Source organism: Bubalus bubalis, chromosome 4 (genome assembly GCF_019923935.1).
Source record: "Bubalus bubalis isolate 160015118507 breed Murrah chromosome 4, NDDB_SH_1, whole genome shotgun sequence".
Taxonomy (NCBI): Eukaryota; Metazoa; Chordata; class Mammalia; order Artiodactyla; family Bovidae; genus Bubalus; species Bubalus bubalis.
The window spans coordinates 132,576,764-132,599,768 of NC_059160.1; the positions used below are offsets into that span (position 1 = coordinate 132,576,764).

Sequence of the window (23,005 nt, forward strand, 5' to 3'; positions counted from 1 at the left end):
TACCATGCAGCACCATCACCACAACCTCCGCCCAGGGGCGAACCCGGGCGTGTGCGACGCCGGGGTTGGGTGCGCGAGCGTCTCCCAGACCCATCGCAGGTGGGGGCTACTGAACGGGGCTGCAGCGCGGGGCGGGGCGGGGCGGGGCGGGACTGGGCTGTGGGCCGGGGCGGGGCGGGGCTCCGGGTAGAGTGCACAGCGTAGTCGTTGCAACGTCCTCCCTCAGCCAATCACAAGCCTTCCTTCTGGCTTTCCTCTGAAAGTCTTCCTCCCACTGCTCTTTTTCTTTTGCCTCCTTGTTTCCCGCCGGCGTGTAGAGTCCGCTGGTAGGTTACATTTCCGCTTCCGGCGCTGTCCATGCGGGCCTGAGGAAGAGTAGCAGTTGTGAACCCGGTAACGGCCGCGGGCTGGGGGAAGCGGCGGCAGTGGGGTCTTCCGGGCTGGGGCTCCAAGAGAGTCGTGAGTCGCGCGCGTGGTAAGGTCCTCCCTCGGTTCTCCTGGACAGTCTGCTCCTGAGGAGCGTCTCTACCGCGGGCAGACATACTTCGTACCTGCCAGAGAAGTGTTGAATGACATTCACTCAGAGAGCCCGGACCGGGAGGCAAGGTGACAGGGAGAGGTGAGAGGTCGTTTCATAGCTGGGTAATCCTAGCATTGACTTAGACCTGAGCCAGATCTGTTGACTGTAAATTGTGCTTTTCTCATCACCCCCACCCCCACGCCCCCACGCCCCACCCAGCCGTAAGAAGGAGAAAGTCATCAGTACAAGTTCGGAACCAAAATATATTCATAGTAGAGAGGAAAAATAATGTCTCTGAAATTCTACACCTGTTTAGTCAAAGCGTTCCTAGAACCCAGCTCTCCCAACTCCCTGCTAGTGTTTGTCTGGCTATTTGTTTGTTTGTTTGTTTGTTTGTTTTACGTTATGCTGGTATATGTGGTCTTTCTGTTTCCTCTGGTGAGTGTCTGTGGGAAGTCTCTGCCAACAATTGTGCAGACTTCTAATGTCCCTATAGAGTATCACAGAACATGGGTTTGGGTTTCCTCCACTAGTTTAGATCTTAGCTGTAGTCGTCTCCGTGTACAATGTTTAGCTTATTATAAGCTGATGCAAATATTTATTGAACCGAAATAAATTTAGTACCTTAATTGAATTAAGTAACCTCACCCCCCCACCTTTTTTTCCCCAAGCGAGTGCCAGATTGTATGCGACCTGATTCCCTAAAAAACTCTCCAGTCTAGTGGTTCCTAATTTATGGGCCATGAATTCCTGGGACTCTCAGAAATCATTGTAAGGGTTTCTGCAAACCCATGTGGTGTCCAGGCATCATCCAGAGTCAGTCATATCTTAGCAGGGAGATATTGCCGTTTTTTTTAAATATATATATATACACACACACATGTATTAGAACTTAAAAATGTTGCATATTCAACAATTGCTAAAAGTAATACTGCTATTATGTTGGAAGATTATAAAATGATTTTATTTTTCAAAATAAAATATCTTAAAAATATGTAAGTATGAAAGCCATTTCATTAATCCAGTTGATTTTTAAGGCTGAGTTTATAGGGTAACCACTAGTCACATGTAGCTATTTAAATTTAGAGTTGAATTAAGTAAAGTTAAATAAAATTTAAAATTCAATTTCACTAGTTCTCAATACCTACATGTGCCTGGCAGCTACTGTGTTGAAAAATACAGGATATTTAAGACAAAAGTAACCTAAGCAGAGGTAACCAATTTATAGCAAAATAGAAAAAAGTGAAACTGGGGATAATATTAAGCAGTCGTCCCCCTGCCCCGTTGAGTAACAGGGGTGGGAAATATATATCTCTTCATAAAGATTCAAATGAAATTTACTATGTTTCTCTGGGTTTTTATTTTATTTTTTTTTTAATTGTAAAGTGCTTCTCTTGCCTTCATCCCACTCAGTGTAGGTTAGAGTTACTTGTGAATTGGTAAAAAGCTACTATGGAGACCAAGGACCAGAAGAAACACAGAAAGAAAAACAGTGGGCCCAAAGCTGAAAAGAAGAAGAAACGGCATCTGCAAGATCTTCAACTTGGTGATGAGGAAGATGCCCGGAAGAGAAACCCCAAAGCATTTGCAGTCCAGTCTGCTGTGCGGATGGCGAGATCCTTTCACAGGTATGTTTAACTGGAGTCTGATGGAGATGGCAACCCACTCCAGTGTTCTTGCCTGGAGAATCCCAGTGATGGGGGAGCCTGGTGGGCTGCCGTCTCTGGGGTCGCACAAAGTCGGACACGACTGAAGCAACTTAGCAGCAGCAGCAGCAGTGGTTCTTCCATTTATTCTTTTTAAATAGTAGGAGCCCCTCCAGTTAATTCATGAGTCTGTTCCAACTCTGAAGGACATGGAGGTGCAAGCTGTGTTTCTTTTACTGAACTGTAAGAAGTCTTTCCTGTGGAAGCCACTTAGCCTCCAGCATCTGCATACAGATTGGCTTCTTTTGTCCAAGAGAAAAGCTTAAGAATTTATAGAATTTGTAAATTTTAAACAATTTCTATGATAACAGGTACACTTGTGTTACTTTCTGGATATCTTTCATGTAATTACAGTGTGTAGTATTAAATAGCTTTCATTAATGAGTCCTTATTATAGGTATGTTAAACATTATTGAATTAAATTCTTCTAGTAGGAGAGCCAAATTTAACCCCAAAGCCTCCTCTTCTATTTATTATGGTACACTGCCTCCAAATTTATCTCTTGTTTTCTTTTTAAACTATTGAAGTCAACTAATAAGGCAAACAGATTTAAGGTGTGTATAGTTTTCAAATCTGTACTATTGAAGTCAGCCTGATATAAGTATATTTACTGAAGTGGTTATTTGGATTGGGACCAGAAGTTAACAATGTATAATAGTATTCACATATTGTCTGTTCTGCTCTCTTTAAAGTCTTTGCTTCTAGGAATAATGCTGTCTATATTGAAAGTGAATTTATTTATTTTTTAAAAAAACAATTAGGACTCAGGATTTGAAGACAAAAAAGCATCACATTCCAGTGGTTGATCGAACTCCACTAGAGCCCCCACCAATAGTGGTGGTAGTGATGGGGCCTCCAAAAGTTGGAAAGAGCACTTTGATTCAGTGCCTCATTCGGAACTTTACCAGACAGAAGCTGACAGAGATCAGAGGCCCAGTAACAATCGTGTCAGGTAAGAGGTGCTATCACAGACTGGCATGGCAAGTGTTGTCATCTAGGGGACATGCCTGTCTTTGTTGAACACTTGCTTGACTGGTAAATGTTAAAGTAATACTATCACTTCATGTTACTGCTCTTGTACTTTTATTGTGGCTGTAGCTTCAGAAAAGGATAGATTCCCCAAGGTAATAATAATGTAGATTTATACCTTATTCTGACTGCTATATGGATTTGCAAACTGTTCTCCTCTGAAAGGCTTGGCAGAACTGGGTGGGCTGGCTTGGTCATGGTGAGCACCTTGATTTAACAGATAGTGAGTACCTGCTATGCACCAGGCACAGCTGCCTGCCCTCATGAAGCCACATTCTTGTGGAAGTGAGGGAGTTTTTCATTTCTTTTTCCTGTGAGAACTCATCTGCTCTGGGAAATGGTGACCTTTCTAAAGTCTGAGGGAAGATGAAACAAATTCCCATGTGACAGTGGTAAAATCTGAAGTCTCTTCTGATAGCAATAATATATTTGGATTAAGGCTTCTCTTTTTCTTTAAGGCATTCCCATGATTATGACTGATTTCTTTTAGTTTAATTTAAAAATAATGATTGCTACAGGAACTTTCTGTTGCACTATGTTTGAGGGTTTTTTCCGCTGTTATAAGAACAGGGAAAACTTTTATAGAGATAGAAGTGTTAATCCACTTCCACTTCTAGGCGATCATGAAGCCTATTTATCTGCCCATCCAGTTGGAATTTTACCTGTTTGAGCACTTGATTCATAGGATGGACTTTTGATACTCTTTTAAAGTTAGAGAACATAGCAAGAAAACTAAGATGGAATTTGTTTGATTAGTTTTCTCCCATAAAAATGAATTTCTGATATACTCTTGTGAATGTATAAGGTGCTTTACCAGATACAATTAAAAAATAATAATTAGAGTTAACAGATTTTTTCCAAGATTTTTTAAAAGTAAAATTTTCATTTTTTCACTTATAGGTAAAAAGCGCAGGCTCACCATTATTGAGTGTGGCTGTGACATTAACATGATGATTGACCTGGCTAAAGTAGCAGATTTGGTAAGTCACTGGGGACAGCATGGGTTTCTGATGGGGACTTATAGCAATGAGATAGGTTATTTATCCCATGTTGAAGGAAAGAAAGGTTTAAGATTATAGAAAGAATGATGAGTATCATCAGGAATACAAAAGATGTGTTTGAATTGGTGATGATAATGATAATTGTTAATAATAAAAATAGAATGTGCATAATGAAACATATTCGGAAATCTAAAGGCAAACCATAGGTCAGAGAAAACGTTTAATGAACGTAGCTAATAAAAGCACATTGATGGAACGTCCTTGGTTGTCCAGTGGCTGAAACTCCCTGCTCCCAATGCAGGGGGTTCACATTCAATCCCTGGTCAGAGAATTAGATTCCTCCATGCTGCAACTGAAGATCCTGCATGTTGCAGCTAAAACCTGGCACAACTAAATAAATATATATATTTATAAAGCTCATTAAGATATACATACATATATACATACAAGTTTACAATAATACTATTTCTTGGACCTTTACTAGGCACTGTGCTAACCGTTTCTACAAATTTAGCTCAGCTAATCCCCCAGTATGCCTTTGCAGTAAGTAGGTATTAACTCTAGTTTACATACGATGAAATTGAGGCTCCCAGAAACTAAGCAACTTGTCTCAGGATGGAACCTCTGTTCTTGGTTGTGTCAGAAACTCTGTTCTTAAATTATGATCAAATATGGATCTTTTTACCATATTGGGCAAAAAAATCTCATGACAACTTCTGAATATTTACAATAGAAGAATCTGTGTTTTACTTAGCATAGGGAAATTTTATAGCCTTGATTGCATTTATAGAAATGTTAATCTGTTAATTACCTTTAAAACTAGCAAAAATAAAGCCAAAGAGAAAAAAAATTAAACCATATTGATTAGTAAGTGTGGGTTGACAGATACCTTTTAAAAAAAAAAAAATTTTTTTGTTTATTACCTCTGAAGAGCTATTTGGGACAAAGAGCTGCAGATTTTATCCTTTGGCCCAGGAACTCTCCTAAAACATAAAAAGTAATTTAATATAGGTGTTACAGTATGCCATCTTAATATCAGAGAAATAAATACCGTTCAAATTTTGAATATGTAATGCTACCATTAATAAAAATGTGTTATTGCCAATACAAAATAGTATAAACTTATTAAATCTTGTATACTTAAAGTGATTGAAATAGTTCAGCATGTCATTAGTTTCTCTTTTATGTAATGTACACCATATACTAATTTTAAAAGCATACATGTATTAAGAAAAATGCCTTTCATATACATATAAGCTTTTAAAAGGCACACATGCCTTTGATGAGATATTCAAATTGCTACAGGGTATGCACAGTGCATGATTTTTGCTTTCCTTTCTCTGACCCCTCATTCTCAGTCGCCCTCCAATATCTTTCCAGATATGTATATAAACACACACACAACCCTTTTAAAGCTAACACTATTTATCATACATGCTGTCTGTGCTTTGCTTTTTTTTTTCAGTTAGTATGCCTTGAACGTGTAAAATAAGTACTATAGTTCAACCTCATTCTTTAAGTATCCAGTTATGTAGATACTTAAAAGATTTATTGATTTATTTATTCCAGCTTAATTTGATTGCTCTGTTCTGGGTTGTCACAAAGCCTCTGAAGTCACAGTGAAGGCACAATGGTATATGGATTTGTGTGCATGTGTATGAACATTGGAGGAGTAATAGTGGCTTCACTTATCTTTAGTTGACAAAGGGTTGCTCTTCTCTATCATGGTGATTCCCTAAATAATCATTTGATTTAGTCTACAGCAGGAATTGGCAAGCTTTCTCTATAAAGGACAACACAGTAGACATCTTAGGCTTTGTGGGTCCCAGTTTCTGTTGTAGTCACTGAGTTGGCGGTTGTAGTGCAAGTGCAGATAGACAGTATATAAGCAAATCAACCCGGCTGCGCTCCAGTAGAGCTTCAGTGATAAAACAAGTGATGGGCCAGATTTGGCTCATGAGCCGTAGTTTGGTGGTGGTCTATTTTGGGTAGCCTCCTTAAGAAATTATGTCTTCTGTTTTTAGGTTTTGATGCTTATAGATGCCAGCTTTGGGTTTGAAATGGAAACATTTGAATTTCTAAACATCTGCCAAGTACATGGCTTTCCTAAAATTATGGGTGTTCTTACTCACCTGGATTCCTTCAAGCATAATAAGCAACTGAAGAAAACGAAGAAGCGACTAAAACATAGGTTCTGGACAGAAGTCTACCCGGTAGGAAAAAAATTAATTATTGAATATTAACACTGTAATCCTTTGAAAATAGAATAAGTAGGAGAGATTAACAAGCATCTCTACAGGATCACCTCCTTAGTTTCCTTAACATATCTGTTCATAGTCCCTGAAATATTGCCTTTAGATAGTCTTTGTTCTGGACCTCTTTCTGTGTCTCATTTGTCTCTGCATCCCTCCTGCACCAGGCAGTGTCTTGCTCTTAAGTATTTTGAATCGGCGATTTAAGAGAATTTATCCAGAGTTTTTCCTTGTTGCGGGACCAGGAACTATAGTGCACACACACTGCCCCTCTTTCCTCTCCCCCATACCACTGTGTCCCATCCGTCATAGAATTTTTTCTGTGCCCGGGAGCCTGTGTTCTTATGTACCATACTCCAGACACATGCCACTGCTTAACTTGAAACTAAATATATTTGCAGTTCTGTCCCTACAAAGCCCTAACAATATGAATCCTGAGAGAAGCCAGAGAAGTTCTGTAAGCGTTGGCACAGTGGGTTGCTAGAAGTCTCCGTTTCTTAGAATTGCTTCTATAAAGGCCTTTATTTTGGTGCTGTATTGACAAGAATTTGATTTTTTGTTTTTCTAAATATTTAGGGTGCGAAGCTATTTTACCTTTCTGGAATGGTACACGGAGAATACCAAAACCAAGAAATTCACAATCTGGGCCGTTTTATTACAGTTATGAAGTTTAGACCTCTTACGTGGCAAACTTCTCACCCTTATATCCTGGCAGACAGGTAAAAAGTGAATGTAAACTTTTTCCTTCCTGACTCATGTGTTTCAAAGCTAAAAAAGGTTAGCTTATTTTGTCTTAATTATTGAAAATATGGAGAGAAGTATAGTTGATGGAAAATATCTACTGTTTTTGTACCATTACTTATAGATACTATGGCTTCAGGAGTAAAAAAAAAGTATGAAATGTTCAAAAAAATGTGAGGATTTTGAAGGCTATAGGGTGTGAGCCCCGTCCTGCTGTTTGAGCCTTAATTCTCAGTGATGCTGTTTTTGGACTCTGGTGCTCCGATCACTCCGATGTGCCATGCGCTCTCCTTTCTTTATGCTTTTTTCATATTTTTTATCAACCTGGAATACCCTTTCTCCACCTACCAAAGTCTAAGCCACACTAAAAAACCCAGATCAAAGCTTATCTTCTCCCTTAAAGGGTTTTTCTGGATTTGTTCTCTACTTTTCCGTAACCCCAGGTGCATGTCGTTTACCATTTCTGGTGTCTCGCTTATGGAATGTGGATCCTGTAGAGCCTAAGAGAGATATAGTCAGGCGTTGCTTCTTTTTCTCTGGTAGATGATGAACTCTGCTCCCTTATTTTTGTATTTTCTATACTTTTCTAAATAATATGTGTAGTGAATTACTGAATGTGAGAATCATTGAAATGTGAAGAGAGTTATAAGAACTCTGACATTCATTTCTGACATATAATATTGGGTTTGTTTTTCTAGGATGGAAGATTTGACAAACCCAGAAGACATTCGAACAAATACCAAGTGTGACCGGAAGGTGTCTCTTTATGGTTACTTAAGGGGAGCACACTTGAAAAACAAAAGCCAACTTCACATACCAGGTATCCTTTTGCTGTAAAATATATTTGTAGAACTCTTGGCCTGACTTCAGTTCTCAGTTCAGTGGCTCAGTCATGTTCGACTCTTTGCAACCCCATGGACTACAGCACACTAGGCCTCCCTGTCCATCACCAGCTCCTGGAGCTTGTTCAGACTCATGTCCATTGAGTCAGTGATGCCATCCAACCATCTCATCCTCTGTCATCCCCTTTTCCTCCTGCCTTTAATCTTTCCCAGCATCAGGGTCTTTTCCAGTGAGTCAGTTCTTCACATCAGGTGGCCAAAATATTATAGCTTCAGCTTCAGTGTCAGTCCTTCCAATGAACACCCAGGACTGATCTCCTTTAGGATGGACTGGTTGGATCTCCTTACAGTCCAAGGGACTCTCAAGAGTCTTCTCTTTTGAACCACAGTTCAAAAGCATCAGTTCTCAAGAAAACCAGAAAATGGCCAAACAAGATAAAGACATCTTGCTGAAGTTTTAAGAGTAACTCAGCTCTATATTGGTCGCCAGAGGTGTTGAGTTGACCAAATCTCCTCTACTTTGATGGTGGTGTTTAGCTGGACAGGCACAGTGCTAGTGTCAGGCTCTGCCCTTGTGGTTGAAGCCTTCTGTCTCTGTCATTTCTGCCACCAGTCACTTGTCAGCGAACGCCGACTTTCTGTGTCTGTCTTCCAGGTGTAGGAGATTTTGCCGTGAGTGACGTCAGTTTCCTCCCAGACCCTTGTGCGCTGCCTGAACAACAAAAGAAGCGCTGTTTAAATGAGAAGGAGAAGTTGGTGTATGCACCTCTCTCTGGAGTTGGTGGTGTGCTGTATGACAAAGATGCTGTCTATGTGGACCTTGGGGGCAGCCATGGCTTCCAGGAATCGGTGAGAGGGAAGTCATGGGAAGTAATGTAGTCAGCTTTTATTTAACGAAGCTTTTTATCTTTATTCATATCTATGGTAAAGGCCACAGTGCATGTTGTAAATGTTCAGAATATGTAAGTACAACAAGCAGAAAGGGAAAGTCATGTTCTCCATACATCCCTGTTGCCAAGACACACCAGGGATCCCATGTCACCCAGTGTGAGCTTTGGAAGCAGTTTAGTGCCTGTACTTCCCATTTCTCCAGCTCTCTTTGGTCATTCTCTTCTTTCTGTTTTTCTCTAAACATATACATATTTACTTAGATTATATTCTAGATGATTATATGCAGATATCATATACATAGTATTTGTGTGTTAGAGAGACAGAGATAGTATTTGTTAGATGCTGACTGTAAATGCTTTTGCAACTTCTGGGAAGCACCTAAGAATATATGAATCTGTTTTTCCCCATATTTGCTTGAGGCTTTTCATAGCCATGTTGTATTTCATTGTATAGATAAACTTTGTTTACTGAACCAATCATTGGAGGACTATGGGGCTCAGTCCCAGTGTCCCCCTAGTTTGAGCAGTTGAGTGCTATCGTGAGTGCCCTCACACATGCAGCTTTAGTCACTGGGAGGGATCTTGTTATGTAGTAAATTCCTTGAAGTGCAATGTTTATATCAGAAGATAATACATTTTTAAAAACTAGACTCCAAATTTTTATTTCTTTGACTGTTCTGAAATGAGATTTTAATGTAATTGCTTTCTATAGCATTGGCAACACAGTATTCAGGTTATTAGATTATTTACTCCATGAACTTTGGAAGAGTTTAATGAGGACAGAGATCAGTTGTAGACTTTGTTGTAGAAATTCTTTTTTTTTGTTTCTTTGAGGCAGTAAGAAAGGTTCTCAGAAACTGTGTTTAAGGTAATTTTGAGAAACTGATTGAAACCAGTGTGTTTTTCTTCAGAATCCTTGTGCATTCCTCACTTTCCCTTTCTTGGTGACCTTGACAGGAGGAGGTGAGGCCCACTCATGAACTGGTCCAGAGTCTCATTTCCACCCATTCCACTATTGATGCCAAGATGGCTTCAAGTAGAGTGACACTGTTTTCTCATTCCAAACCACTGGGGTCAGAAGATATAGACAATCAAGGGTAAGTGTGCTGTTTTTCTATTCTTAATATTTAAAAAAAAAAAACTTTATTATATAAGATTATATCATACATCATTTTGCCATCATAAAACATTTTGGTGGCAATCATTCCTGGTGGTTTGGTCTTGCTTTGCTTTGTATGTGCTTCTGTTTCTGAGGGCTCTTCACTTATGTAACGATACATGGAAATATTTTCTTGAAATTATATGAAGGATTCCGTTTTCACAGACTCAGAGTACTTCTCAAACATTACAAAGCCTTTTCCATGGGTTGTTTTTATTTCTTAGGAGTCCTGAAGCCACTTGACTTTAATTGGCCAAAATAACAGGCAGAGTTCAGGTCTCTGTCTAGAAACCACATACCTTGTCTCTAAAATTTTTACTTAGATTGTGTTGTAATATCTCCTGTGGTTAATTTGGACTAATATCTGACTTATGTGAGTTATTTTCAGTCTGGGTTGGGAATTTGTACATATCTATACATGGTATTTTGGTTGTATATAAGGCAGAAAGTGAAGAGGAACTCAAAAGCCTCTTGATGAAAGTGAAAGAGGAGAGTGAAAAAGTTGGCTTAAGGCTCAACATTCAGAAAATTAACATCATGGCATCTGGCCCCATCACTTCATGGGAAATAGATGGGGAAACAGTGGAAACAGTGTCAGACTTTATTTCTGGGGGCTCCAAAATCACTGCAGATGGTGATTGCCGCCATGAAATTAAAAGATGCTTACTCCTTGGAAGGAAAGTTATGACCAACCTAGATAGCATATTCAAAAGCAGAGATATTATTTTGCCAACAAAGGTCCGTCTAGTCAAGGCTATGGTTTTTCCAGTGGTCATGTATGGATGTGAGAGTTGGACTGTGAAGAAAGCTGAGCGCCGAAGAATTGATGCTTTTGAACTGTGGTGTTGGAGAAGACTCTTGAGAGTCCCTTGGACTGCAAGGAGATCCAACCAGTCCATTCTGAAGGAGATCAGTCCTGGGTGTTCATTGGAAGGACTCATGCTAAAGCTGAAACTCCAATACTTTGGCCACCTCATGTGAAGAGTTGACTCATTGAAAAACACCCTGATGCTGGGAGGGATTGGGGGCAGGAGGAGAAGGGGATGACAGAGGATGAGATGGCTGGATGGCATCACTGACTCGATAGACATGGGTTTGGGTGAACTCCGGGAGTTGGTGATGGACAGGGAAGCCTGGCATGCTGCGATTCATGGGGTCGCAGAGTCAGACACGACTGAGCGACTGGACTGAACTGAACTGAAGTAATAGTGATTTATGACTGCTAATAAAAATTAGTCTGAAAATGATTGAGATTATCTACTTTATAACTTATTTTATATACACACACACACACACACACACACACAAACAGGAAAACATTTTTAGAAAAATATCGTCAGCTGCCCTCTAACTCAGTTCAGTTCAGTTCAGTCACTCAGTCGTGTCCGACTCTTTGTGACCCCATGAATCGCAGCACGCCAGGCCTCCCTGTCCATCACCAACTCCCAGAGTTTACTCAAACTCATGTCCATCGAGTCAGTGATGCCATCCAGCCATCTCATCCTCTGTCGTCCCCTTCTCATCTTGCCCCCAATCCCTCCCAGCATCAGAGTCTTTTCAAATGAGTCAACTCTTCGCATGAGGTGGCCAAAGTATTGGAGTTTCAGCTTTAGCATCAGTCCTTCCAATGAACACCCAGGACTGACCTCCTTTAAGATGGACTGGTTGGATCTCCTTGCAGTCCAAGGGACTCTCAGAGTCTTCTCCAACACCACAGGTATACTGTGGTAGTTAAATTCAGTGCGTCTGCCAGTTTGGGGAAATCAGTTTCCTAATATCTCATAGGAGTTATGATGATTAAACACAGTAGTGCCCATGCACTACTTAGCATGGTGCCTGACAGATAGGAAGGATCACTACAAGATCCCTGCTATTATGATCATTATTATTATCTTTTACCATTTTTGAACATTCCTCTAATCATTCTTGTGTACATGGATACTTTAAGATAGTTAGAGTTAGTTATAAAACATGTAAAATTCTTGTATCTAGTTGTAAGCATTTGCTTTTTCTATACATTCTCTTTATATAGTCATCATTTTGTTATTGATGTATTCTAACTTACCCATTTTCATTTAGTACAATTTTTAATATTTTTCTAATTGATTTTTTTTTCACAGTTTTGTATAATGCTGCTACATTAAATAGCTTGATAGTTTTTTATTTCTTACCCCAATTTTGGCATCTTGATTCTTCTTTATCAGTTATTGTGTTGGTATTTTCAAAATGGCAGTATTTGTCATCTGTTACTGCTTCTATGTTTTTTAGCTGGCCTTCTTTGACACAGAACTTTCACCTTTTTATTTTAGTATCACAATTGAATAATGGGGTTTCAAAGGGGAATTTCCCAGCAGTCTAGTGGTTAGGACTCGGTGCATTTACTGCTGGGGCCTGGGTTTGATCCCTGGTTTGGAAACTAAGATCCCTCAACCTGTCGGGGCAGCCCCCCAAGAAAAAAATCTACTTGTTATTATGCGATTACTATCATTATTGCTTGTGATGCCTTTATTGCCCCTTCAGTCTGTCGTCTGTATCCTTTTGGCATGTTCCTGTTAGTGCCAGAGCACGTCTTGCTTTCTAATAATAGAATATTTCAGGCTTGCTTTGTACTTTCCCTGCCTTGGACCTGGAGTCAGTTATTTCCCTGAGGATCGTCTGTTTCAAGCTTGGAAATAATGGGTTTGCTAAAAGATCTATTAAGCGCCCACTTCCCTTTTGAGCCATTTCTTTATAAAATTAGACTTTTTTTTTTAATGACAGTTATTTCTCTATTTTCTCTGTAAGTTCTTTTGAAGAGTGGTACTACATAAATATACATGAGTTTGCATATGACATAACTATTCCAGTATTTATCAAATCATTCCGTTATATGTTGTGTCATTAAAACCATTTCTTGACATTTTTTTCTGTTTCTTTGCATATTTATTGACCTGCCATCTCTGGCTTAGCTGGTTATTGTACAAATACAATTATTTTGCTTTTTTTTGTTCATATAGACAGTGGATGCCAAAAGAGGAAGAGCAGGTGGATTTGAAAACTGGTCGAGTGCGTCGGAAAGCCATTTTTGGAGATGAAGAAGAAGATGAGTCTGGAGACAGTGATGATGAAGATGATGAAGAAATGTCTGATGGTGACAGATTGGAAAATAGCTGTAGTGATGATGAAACAGAAGAGGGGCAAGATGCTGAAGTGACTGATAAACAGTATATGTCTGGTAAAGGTATAAAACGGCAAAAACTTGAGATGGAAGAAGACTTTGAGGTGGATTTGCCAGCATTTGCCGACAGTGATGATGACCTTGAGAGGAGCTCAGTGGAAGAAGAAGCAGAGGAAGCTGATGAAAGCAGTGAAGAAGAGGATTCCACTGCAGAGGAAGAGAGGGATATTTTAGAATCTAAGGCTTTTAGAGAAGGTGGTAAGCCAGAACTGTTACAAACTGATGATTCAAGTGATAGTTTGAATATGGAGAAGTCTTTGACAAGGAAAAAAGCAACTTTCACCACTTCAGATTCAGGTAATTGCACAGCTGAAGAGGTGTTTGCATCTGAAGATGAACCTGAAGGAAATTCCTCTCTCAGTACAGAGGAGGAGGATTCAGAAAATGAAGAGGCTATTAGGAAAAAGTTTCCAAAACCTTCTCAAGTTGTCAGTAGTCAGAAACTGGGATCAGGGAACTTAATTGATGAGACCAGTGATATAGAAGACTTACTCAAAGAAGAAGAAGATTATAAGGAAGAAAATAACTATTCCAGAGAAACTTCAGGTATGCTTAAATTTATTTAACTGCCATTGTAAACTTGGCACAGAAAGGGTTCTACAGATAGAATGTCTACATTTGAGTTTCAGCTGTTTTGGAGATTTTGTTAACTGTTCAAATATTATAACTCATAAAAGGTTTTCAGGATGAATGAGCATTGAGCTTGAAGCATAGGGACAGATAAACAGACTTAACTGATGTCTGTGTTGTCTTTTCAGGTGCCCTCAAGTGGAAGGAAGACCTTTCCAGGAAGGCAGCTGAGGCCTTTCTGAGGCAGCAGCAAACAACTCCAAACCTTCGAAAGCTTATTTATGGGACAGGTAAAAGAGCTCATTTAAATTCCTTAAACTGTTTTCTGAAAAGGAGATGAGATCGGTTAGAGGATTTCTGTCATACTTTTGACATCCATAAGATATTCCTGGGTGTCATATTTTATGTTTGGCAGATGTTTTTAATCTTCAGCTGATGAGGACTGTAAATCAGTCATACAAAGTAGATTTATGGGTTTGCCATAAAACAAAACTTTTGATAAGAATACTCTTCTGTTACGTCATTTTGTACCCCCTGTAGAAAATCCTTCATGGGAATTTTTTGTAGAATTTAGTATCAGAAAAAATTCTGCCTCTAAAGGTGTTTTTTCCTCTCTGAGAATGAGTGCTCTGTATAACTCATTCTGTTTTTTCCTTTTACCCTTCTCTGATCTAATTTATATATATGTTCTTTATGGAAAGAGCTTGACTCAGTAATACAAAAGACAAAGTGGTGAACCTGATATTGCAGTTCCTATTTACTATATGATTAGAACAAAGCCAAGGAGTATATGTGACCTAGGAGCTTTGAATTGGGTTGATGTTTAATGATTTCTGTTCAAGTTTTGCCTGAGTAATCTTAGTGATTAGAGACTCAACACTCTTAAAGAGAAACTCTATGATATTTGAAAGCTCTGTCTTTAAACGTCCCCTCCCTGCCCCAACCCTCAGTATTCTCCTTCTAGACTACATGCTGAGCAGAAGTTTCCTGGCCTTTCTGTGTCTGTGGCTGATGTGCTTAGGGGCATCACCATATCTACCACAAAGAGGGAGCCTCAGTGCCAGGTCCTCTAGTGGGTAGATTTGTTCTCACCTTTCTATCATGGTGATTTCTTTAGTGACAGAGGATAATGAAGAAGAAGATGGTGATAATGGAGAAGAGCTTGGAGGGTTGTTTCGTGTCAGCCAGCCTGCCAGCGAGTGTAAGCACAAGGCTGACTCTTTGGACTGCTCCAGGTTTCATGTAGAGGCGCCTCATGATTGGGATTTAGAGGAGGTAAGGCTGAATATGAATAGCGTATTTGACTTATAAGAGAATTCAGGAATTGTTCTAAAAGATTATATAATTTCAAAATTGCCTACCTGTTATTAGGCTTATTTTTATAACATAACAGAGGACATTTCTCCAGATATTGGAATGAGTATTTCATGCATCCTAAGCAATAATATGTTCTGAGTTTAGTCAGACCATATACATGTGTTAATGGAACAAAGGAGAATGGTTAGCTCTTAGTGTGGATAGTATTATTAATCTTTATTTTGAAGTGTTGCATGTAGGTTTTCATACATGTGAGATATTTTGTGTTTTATAACTAGGAGATATATAATATCCCTGAGTTAACATTTATAATTTCTACTATTTGTAAGGAAACAGAATTCCATAACCCTGGTAAATTTTCATCTCCTACTCATCACCGTCTAGTCACAGAATTCATTCAGTTCTCAGACTTTCAAGATTTAATCCCATCTTAGACCTCTTGCCTTCTATTTTCTGTTCTGGAATGTTCTGACATTTCCATGGCTGGCTTCTTTTGATCATTCAGTTTAGTTGAAATGTCAGGGAGGGCCAGTCACTGTCAGTTATCTATTTTAATTTATTTTATATAAACCTTTTTTTGGAGGGGGGGCAAAATTTAATACAGATTATAGAAAAACCACATAAAGTAATTGTTTGACTTAATGGCTGACTGGGTGAGTACCTCTGTAGCCACCATGTGTCCATCCTGGTCACAGTCCACTCTTCTCTACGGAAGAGGGATAATAAAATGATCTGCGAAGAACCATCCTGTGTGGCTACTTGTGGCTATTGAGCACTTTAAATGTGGCTGCTGAGACAGAAGAACTAAAATTTTGTTTGTTTTGTTTGATCTTAATTAGAATTTAAATAACCACATGTTATAGCTACCCTCTGGACAACACATCTCACTGTGTTTCTGTTGTTTCTTGTTTGGTATCATATCTAGGAAACCATTGTCAAATCCAGAATCGTAAAAATTGACTCCTATGATTTTGTGTTAGAGTTTTATAGTTTAACTCTTACATTTAAGTCTTTGATACATTTTGAATTAATTTTTGAATTTGGTGTGGGATGAGCCCAACTTCATTCTTTTGCGTGTGGATATCTAGCTGTCCTAGCCCCATCTGTTGAAAAGTCTGTTTTCTCCTCCATTGACTTATCCTAAAACCCTGGATGAAAATCACTTGACCTTAATACATGGGTTTACTTATGAATTCTTAATTATATTCCATGTATCTATACAACTATCCTTGTGCTAGTATCATAGTATTTTGATTATCATTTCATTGTAAGTTTTGAAATTAGGAAGTGAATCCCCTGACTTCGTTCTTTTTCAAGAATATTTTTTCTTTACTGCATCCTTTGGATTTTCTGTATGTTAGAATCAACTTTTCCATTTCTACAAAGAAACCACCTGGGATTCTGATAAGAATTGCTTTCGATCTGTATTTTGGGTAGTATCAATACCTTAACAATATTGTCTTCTAATGTGTTAACACAGGATGCCTTTCCATTTATTTAAATATTTTCTGTCAATAATGTTTTGTAGTTATCAGAGTATCAGCTTTGCACTTTTGTTGAATTTATTCCTTGTGTTCTTTTTTTAAAAAATAGTTATGTATTTGGCTGCATCTGGTCTTAATTACAGCATGTGGGATCTTTGTTGTGGTGTGCAGGCTCTAAAGCACGAGGTCTCAGTGGTTGCAGTGCTGATAGTTTTTCTGTGGATTCCTCAGGGTTTTCCATATGTAAACTCATACCACCTGCAAATAGAAATAGTTATTCTTTCTGAACTGGATTCCTTTTATTTAAATTTCTTGCCTAATGGCCCTGACTAGAACATCTAGTACAGTGTTGGATAGAAGTGGTGAGAGGAGACATCCTTATCTTACTCCTGATCTTAGAGGGAAAGTTTTCTCAGTCTTTCATTATTAAGTATGATGTTAGCTGTGGGTTTTTTAAAGGGTGCCCTTTATCAGATTTAGGAAGTTCCTGTCTAAGTTGTTGAGTGTTTTTTATCATGGAGGGTCTGTTTTTGAAAATTTATTTGATCCCTGGTTTCCATAAGTCAGTTGTTAAGCTTCATGATAGCAGGATCTTCTTAGAACAGTTTGTCATTCAGTGCCTGCAAAGCTTCTTGGCATAGAACAGATGTTCAATAATAATTAGTGAGTGATTGTAGACATGAAGGGATGAGTGAATGCACAGACTTGCTTTTGCAACCATTGTAATCATACTAGCTTCGGGGCTGCTTTTTCTTTTTTTTGGAGGGCGCCACTCCATGTGGCATGTGGGATCTTAGTTACTTAACCAAGGATTGAACCTGTAACCCCTTGCAGTAGAAGTGCAGAGTCTTGACCACTGAACTACCAGGGAAGTCCCCTAAGGCTACTCTTAGAGAGTGGGGTTATATATGAAAAACATGAATCATGATCAAAATGTTATGTGAAGATTTGAGCCCTTGGCAGTGAGGGATGTGTGCTGTCTTAGGTCAGGTTCCCTAGGAAGCACTCTGAAACACAGAGTGGTGTACAAGTTTTAGTCTATATTTGAAAAGGGCACGTAGCATCCACTGCATGTATATACTGGATGATCTAGCAGATCTGGGACTGGGAGCCTCAGTACTTCTTTGCAGTGTTTTACTGATACAAGACATTTTGTCTTTGTTAGAGTATTGGCTAGAGGAATTAGGTTTGCAAACAGCCACGATAAGTACAAATTAATGAATTGTTAAATGTCTGATTGTTTACTTATGAAGTCACTAGGCAGATAGTATTTCCCTATCCACTGTTAATGCTATGATATATATGTTTTTATCTCTGTTATTATACTATCTACGTCAAAGTTTGGAATGAAAATATCCATAGAATTAAAATGAATATATCTATAGAAGTATCTTGAAAAATATTTAAAGGCAAATTGTCAGCTACTGTTTCTAAAAGTGGTTATTTATTGAGTGATCGGAGCCTGTCAACTGAGTGCTGACTTTTCTGTATAAGGTTATGAATAGTATCAGAGATTGCTTCGTGACTGGGAAGTGGGAAGAGGATAAAGATGCAGCCAAGATCTTAGCAGAAGATGGTAAGTAAAGTACTGTATTCTTCAGGGAAGACTGCCTTCACTATATCTTATTTTCTTCCGTATCTTTAATAGTCAAGTTGAAGATACTAGTCAACTGGGAAATGCTTTGGGCATCTCCTTTGCTTGGTTCTGCTTGGATGCATATTGTGTCTAAGGTGGAAGAGGAGAGTCTAATGGCCAGTGGAATTCCCCCTTGCTGATAACCCCTGGGCACCTGGTGTATCTCGGTGGAGGAAAGGAGATTCAAGCTCTTTGGGAAAGTGAGCACTTTCCTTCATCACTTACTGTCAGTGGGATTCCTGATTTACCTGGATTGCTGGTGAGATCTAGTTCAGTCTGAGGCAAGAATGAGCCTGTCTGGGCTGCCTTCTCTTGCTGCTTGGGAGTTGGGAAACACTGGCATTAAGTTGCTTTTCTGTGGGTTGTGGTATAGGGAGACACAGGCCACTGTGTCATTCCTCTGCTCCTGGGGACTCTTACCAGCCCATCTTTGTCTTTCCACCTTTGAGAGTTCTCCTTTGGTTATCCCTTGTGCTCTTACATCATTTCTGGAGTTGATGGTTATACACAGTCAGGAGGAACAGAGGAAATATGTCTATACTATCTTTTCCAGACTAGAAAGCCTTGGTGATTATTTTCATTGTAACTGTGTAAACAAGAAAATTAGAATCTTCATGATACTGAATCTTCCTTTCCAAACATGTGGTAGTCTATTTGTTCAGTTGATAATACCTTCTTCATTGAGCCATGTTGAAGAAGGTGGTTAAGGAACTTAACTTAGAGCAGTGCCTAGTATGTGAAGCACTTAAAAGCATCAGATAAGGTTATTCCATGTGTCCTTTAAAAAGCATATTAAAACTTTTAGCATTTTTTAAATGAAGTTCCAACACATTTCTTGTTTAGATTAGTCCTAAGTATTTTATCCTTTTTTATTATTATTACAAATGAAATCTTCTCATCTTTTGTACCTCTTCTGGTCCTTTTGCTTTATGTTACATGAAAATATTTTGATACCTTCTAAATGATGCCTCCCAAAGTTTAACTTCTCTGTTTCTTTTAAGGGTAGGATCCATAACTAAACTTAGAGCTCTAAAAATGAATGAATGAACACTTCTTCTGGGCTCGATATCCTTTTGGTTACTACTGTTACTCTCAATGCTGTGTTTTATGTAATCTAAGATTTTCCCTGGGCTTCCCTGGTGGCTCAGTGGTGAAGAATCCATCTGCTGATGCAGGAGATTTGGTTTTGATCCCTGAGTTGAGAAGATCTTCTGGAGAAGGAAATGGCAACCCACTCCAGTATTCTTGCCTGGGAAATCCCATGGACAGAAGAGCCTTGTGGGCTACAGTCCATGGGGTCACAAAAGAGTCAGACATAACTTAGTGACTAAAAAATAACACAACAACAAGATTTTCCCTAGGTATATCATATGGTTATACTGTGTTAATCTTATATTGAGACTCCTTCACATGTGTTGTTATCATGACAGGGATTTTCAAATCACTCTTTGAACTTTTGGTTTGGGGACTGATGTACATGGCCATGCTTGCTACCACTGTATGCGTCTCTACTCCAGAATATCTATCACTAATCCTGGGAAAATAGCTCTTGGCTAAGTGGGATTTTGAAGTAAAATATGGAAAAGTGGATTAAGTTCATTTACTTAACCTAAATAGGTGATGAAATACAAAATTTGACAAGAAAAAGAAGGCTGTGTAAATGCAGGATTCTTTAGGGGTATGAAGCTATAAGAACAATGGAAATGAAGTTTGAGATGCAGAGCGACTAAACACACTTAGTGCTAGGTGGTGCTAGAGTGTCACACGCAGGGGAGTCATTTGAATGTTCTTTTCCCAGAGGAACTCTATGGTGACTTTGAAGACCTGGAAACCGGGGACGTGCACAAGGGAAAACCAGGCCCAGATACTCAGGTATGACTTGGCCATGGCTCGCTGTCAGCCACTGGCCCTTCCTTGATCTGTGGTCGGTATGTTCTGCAGGAGGCCCCATATTAAGAAACACAAGTCTTGCTTATCTGTGTAGATTACAGACTGGATGAATTTCTTCTTAAAAGTGAAGTGGGTGAGAACAGAGTAAAAAATGTTGGTTCATTTGTTATCCTTCATTCCTTGAGTTTTTTGAGTGATACTTATTATCTCTTCTTGTTATGATTCTTCAGTCATTGAAAGTTTTAGCTCCTGTGTCACTGTCATTTGTCATCATTTTCCTCTTCTTACACTAAGTGCTGTTTTAAAACTAATTCCCTGTTCTCCCTAATATTTTTAGAACAGTTCCTGGGAGCATTTGGGTTGGGGATACTTGCTGTTACTTTTATTCATGTTTGGCAGTCCCAGCCATATTAAGGAATTGCAGTTAATTGTAATGTAGTTGTCTAAATGTCTCTTGTTGCAGTGCATGTTATTTAGAGCCAAAGGCTTTGTTTTATTTTGTTTTCATGATGAGCATAACTATGATTTTTGCAGCTCAAATAGAACTCTTAAAATCTGCCTTAATATTTAATATGTAAAGGAAAGGTCTCCACAAATTTTCACAAAATTTACTCTTCTGGAAATTTAAGATTGAAGATGTGGAGGAAGAAGTTAAAGAAGAAATTGACCCCAGTGCAGAGGAAAGTGCCAAGAAAAAGCATTTAGATAAAAAGAGAAAATTGAAGGAGATGTTTGATGCAGAATATGATGAAGGAGAAAGCACATACTTTGATGATCTTAAAGGAGAAATGCAGAAACAAGCACAGGTGAGAAAACTCAGTTCCTATCAGCCTCATTTCAAGGTTGTAGTAGTGATGTGAATATGTAACTTTGTTTAGGTCTCTGCTCCCTGACTGGCGTCTGGGCCTCTTGTTTGCACTCCTAGGTCGAGATGCAGATGAGTGTGTTTATTCATGCAGTCATCTAATTATTTCTTCAGTCAGACGTTCACCAGAATTATATCCGTATCTATTTTGTACCAAGCATTATATGTTGAGGAGGCAGAAATGGCTGAGACGTGGCCTCCATTTTTGAGGATCTCACAATGTAGTGATTTGAGACAGTGTGTTTATTTACATGCAGGCATTGCCTTAGTATTTTGATTACTGTTCCTTGACGTGATGATTGAATATTTTGAATGGGCATGTGATTCTTGGCCTTGTGTGGCTTATGCACATACCAGTGCTCTCCAGGGAAGATTTTCTGAAAACCCTCCTTGATCAGAGTTCAAAGGATACTTTGAATGTAAGGTCAGATACAGAGGTAAAGGGAGGATGTAGAATGCTGGAGATGGTCTTTCTCTGCTGTCTGGGGATGCTGAGCAGGCTGTTTGAGTTGATGAACTCTAAAGTTAGAGACACAAAGATGTGTACATAGTTGATGGTGAGTGTTTAAGTTATGCTTTGACAGATGGGGCCACCAAGAATCCCTGTAAACTGGAGCACACCTTAATATGTCTTAAGCAGATTAAGTATATGATTTATTAGGGATTTTTCTGGTGGTCCAGTGGTTAAGAATCCGTCTTCCAGTGCAGGGGTTGCAGGTTTGCTCCCTGGTCAGGGATCAAAAATCCCACATGCCACAGGGGAACTAAGCCTGCATGCTGCAACTAAGACCCAGTGCAGCCCTATAAATAAATATTTTTAAAAGTATGTGATTTCTGAAGATGCACTTGAAGGGTTTCTCAACCTAGTCCTTTATTTAGTCAAAGAAGTATGGTTAGTCATTCACATAGTGATTCCTACTGGGTACTCACCTTTGATAGAAGTGACTAGGGAAGTGTAAGGCTGCTGCTGCTGCTAAGTCACTTCAGTCATGTCCGACCTTGTGCGACCCCATAGACGGCAGCCCACCAGGCTCCTCCGTCCCTGGGATCCTCCAGGCAAGAACACTGGAGTGGGTTGCCATTTCCTTCTCCAGTGCATGAAAGTGAAAAGTCAAAGTGAAGTCACTCAGTCGTGTCCAACTCTTAGCGACCCCATGGACTGCAGCCTACCAGGCTCCTCTGTCCATGGGATTTTCCAGGCAAGAATACTGGAGTGGGGTGCCATTGCATTCTCCAAAGTGTAAGGCTAGTTCTGTTTAAAATCACCTGGAACATTGTGGGTCATTTATAAAGAACTTTGAATGTGAGATGTACAAGGGGAAATAAGGATGACTTACTGTAAGGGCTGGGTTGTAATAAGTAAAATAGAAAAGCCTTTCACTAGTGTCAGTCTACCAAGGAAGATGAAGTTGGGATTGGTTAGGTTTGAGATACTTTAAGGACAAGAGGGGTGTCAGGTGGTCAATGAGGAGAGCTGTTGGGGTCCAGGGACTGAAATGTGCTGTCCTCAGTATCTGGTTGCTTTTTAAAGTTATGAGATGGGTGGAGTGACCTGGGGAGTGAGTGTAGGGGAAGGAAAGGAGAAGACTGAGACTGACCCCAGGTACTCTGTGTGGCTGGGCAGAGAGGATGAAGCAGCAGTGGGGACTGAGCAGCACTCAGGAGACAGAAGAACTCTAAGAGGACATGAGGTACACTGGAAACCACTGTAGATGGAAGTGATAAATTGTTTCAGATCCTGCTGATGTATTAATTTTGGTGAAGACAGAATTGACCACTAGATTGTGAGGCCTTTAGTGACTTTGATAAGCATTTCAATGGAGTGTTGGTTAAAGTCTAATTTTAGAGCATTTAAGAGGATAGGAGTGGCATAACTGGAACCAGCC

General features: G+C 39.3%; 1 protein-coding gene across 4 annotated transcripts in view; it reads left to right on the plus strand.

Annotated features, from left to right (window-relative positions):
- Window positions 1-272: 272 nt before the first annotated feature.
- BMS1 (BMS1 ribosome biogenesis factor) overlaps window positions 273-23,005 on the plus strand; it is a 33,457-nt gene continuing 10,724 nt past the window's right edge. Inside the window, exons 1-15 of one of the 4 annotated variants that reach the window (XM_025284566.3) lie at window positions 273-393; window positions 1,934-2,148; window positions 2,988-3,178; window positions 4,156-4,235; window positions 6,281-6,469; window positions 7,085-7,227; window positions 7,948-8,069; window positions 8,747-8,940; window positions 9,939-10,078; window positions 13,137-13,903; window positions 14,116-14,217; window positions 15,045-15,202; window positions 18,223-18,304; window positions 20,163-20,236; window positions 20,884-21,060. In XM_025284566.3, the coding sequence (XP_025140351.2) occupies window positions 1,973-2,148; window positions 2,988-3,178; window positions 4,156-4,235; window positions 6,281-6,469; window positions 7,085-7,227; window positions 7,948-8,069; window positions 8,747-8,940; window positions 9,939-10,078; window positions 13,137-13,903; window positions 14,116-14,217; window positions 15,045-15,202; window positions 18,223-18,304; window positions 20,163-20,236; window positions 20,884-21,060 (2,595 nt within the window). In that variant the 5' untranslated portion in view covers window positions 273-393; window positions 1,934-1,972. Of the gene's footprint in view, window positions 620-1,933; window positions 2,149-2,987; window positions 3,179-4,155; window positions 4,236-6,280; window positions 6,470-7,084; window positions 7,228-7,947; window positions 8,070-8,746; window positions 8,941-9,938; window positions 10,079-13,136; window positions 13,904-14,115; window positions 14,218-15,044; window positions 15,203-18,222; window positions 18,305-20,162; window positions 20,237-20,883; window positions 21,061-23,005 lie in introns of all 4 variants that reach the window. The other 3 variants (XM_006050754.4, XM_006050755.4, XM_025284567.3) reach the window with 3 other exon arrangements.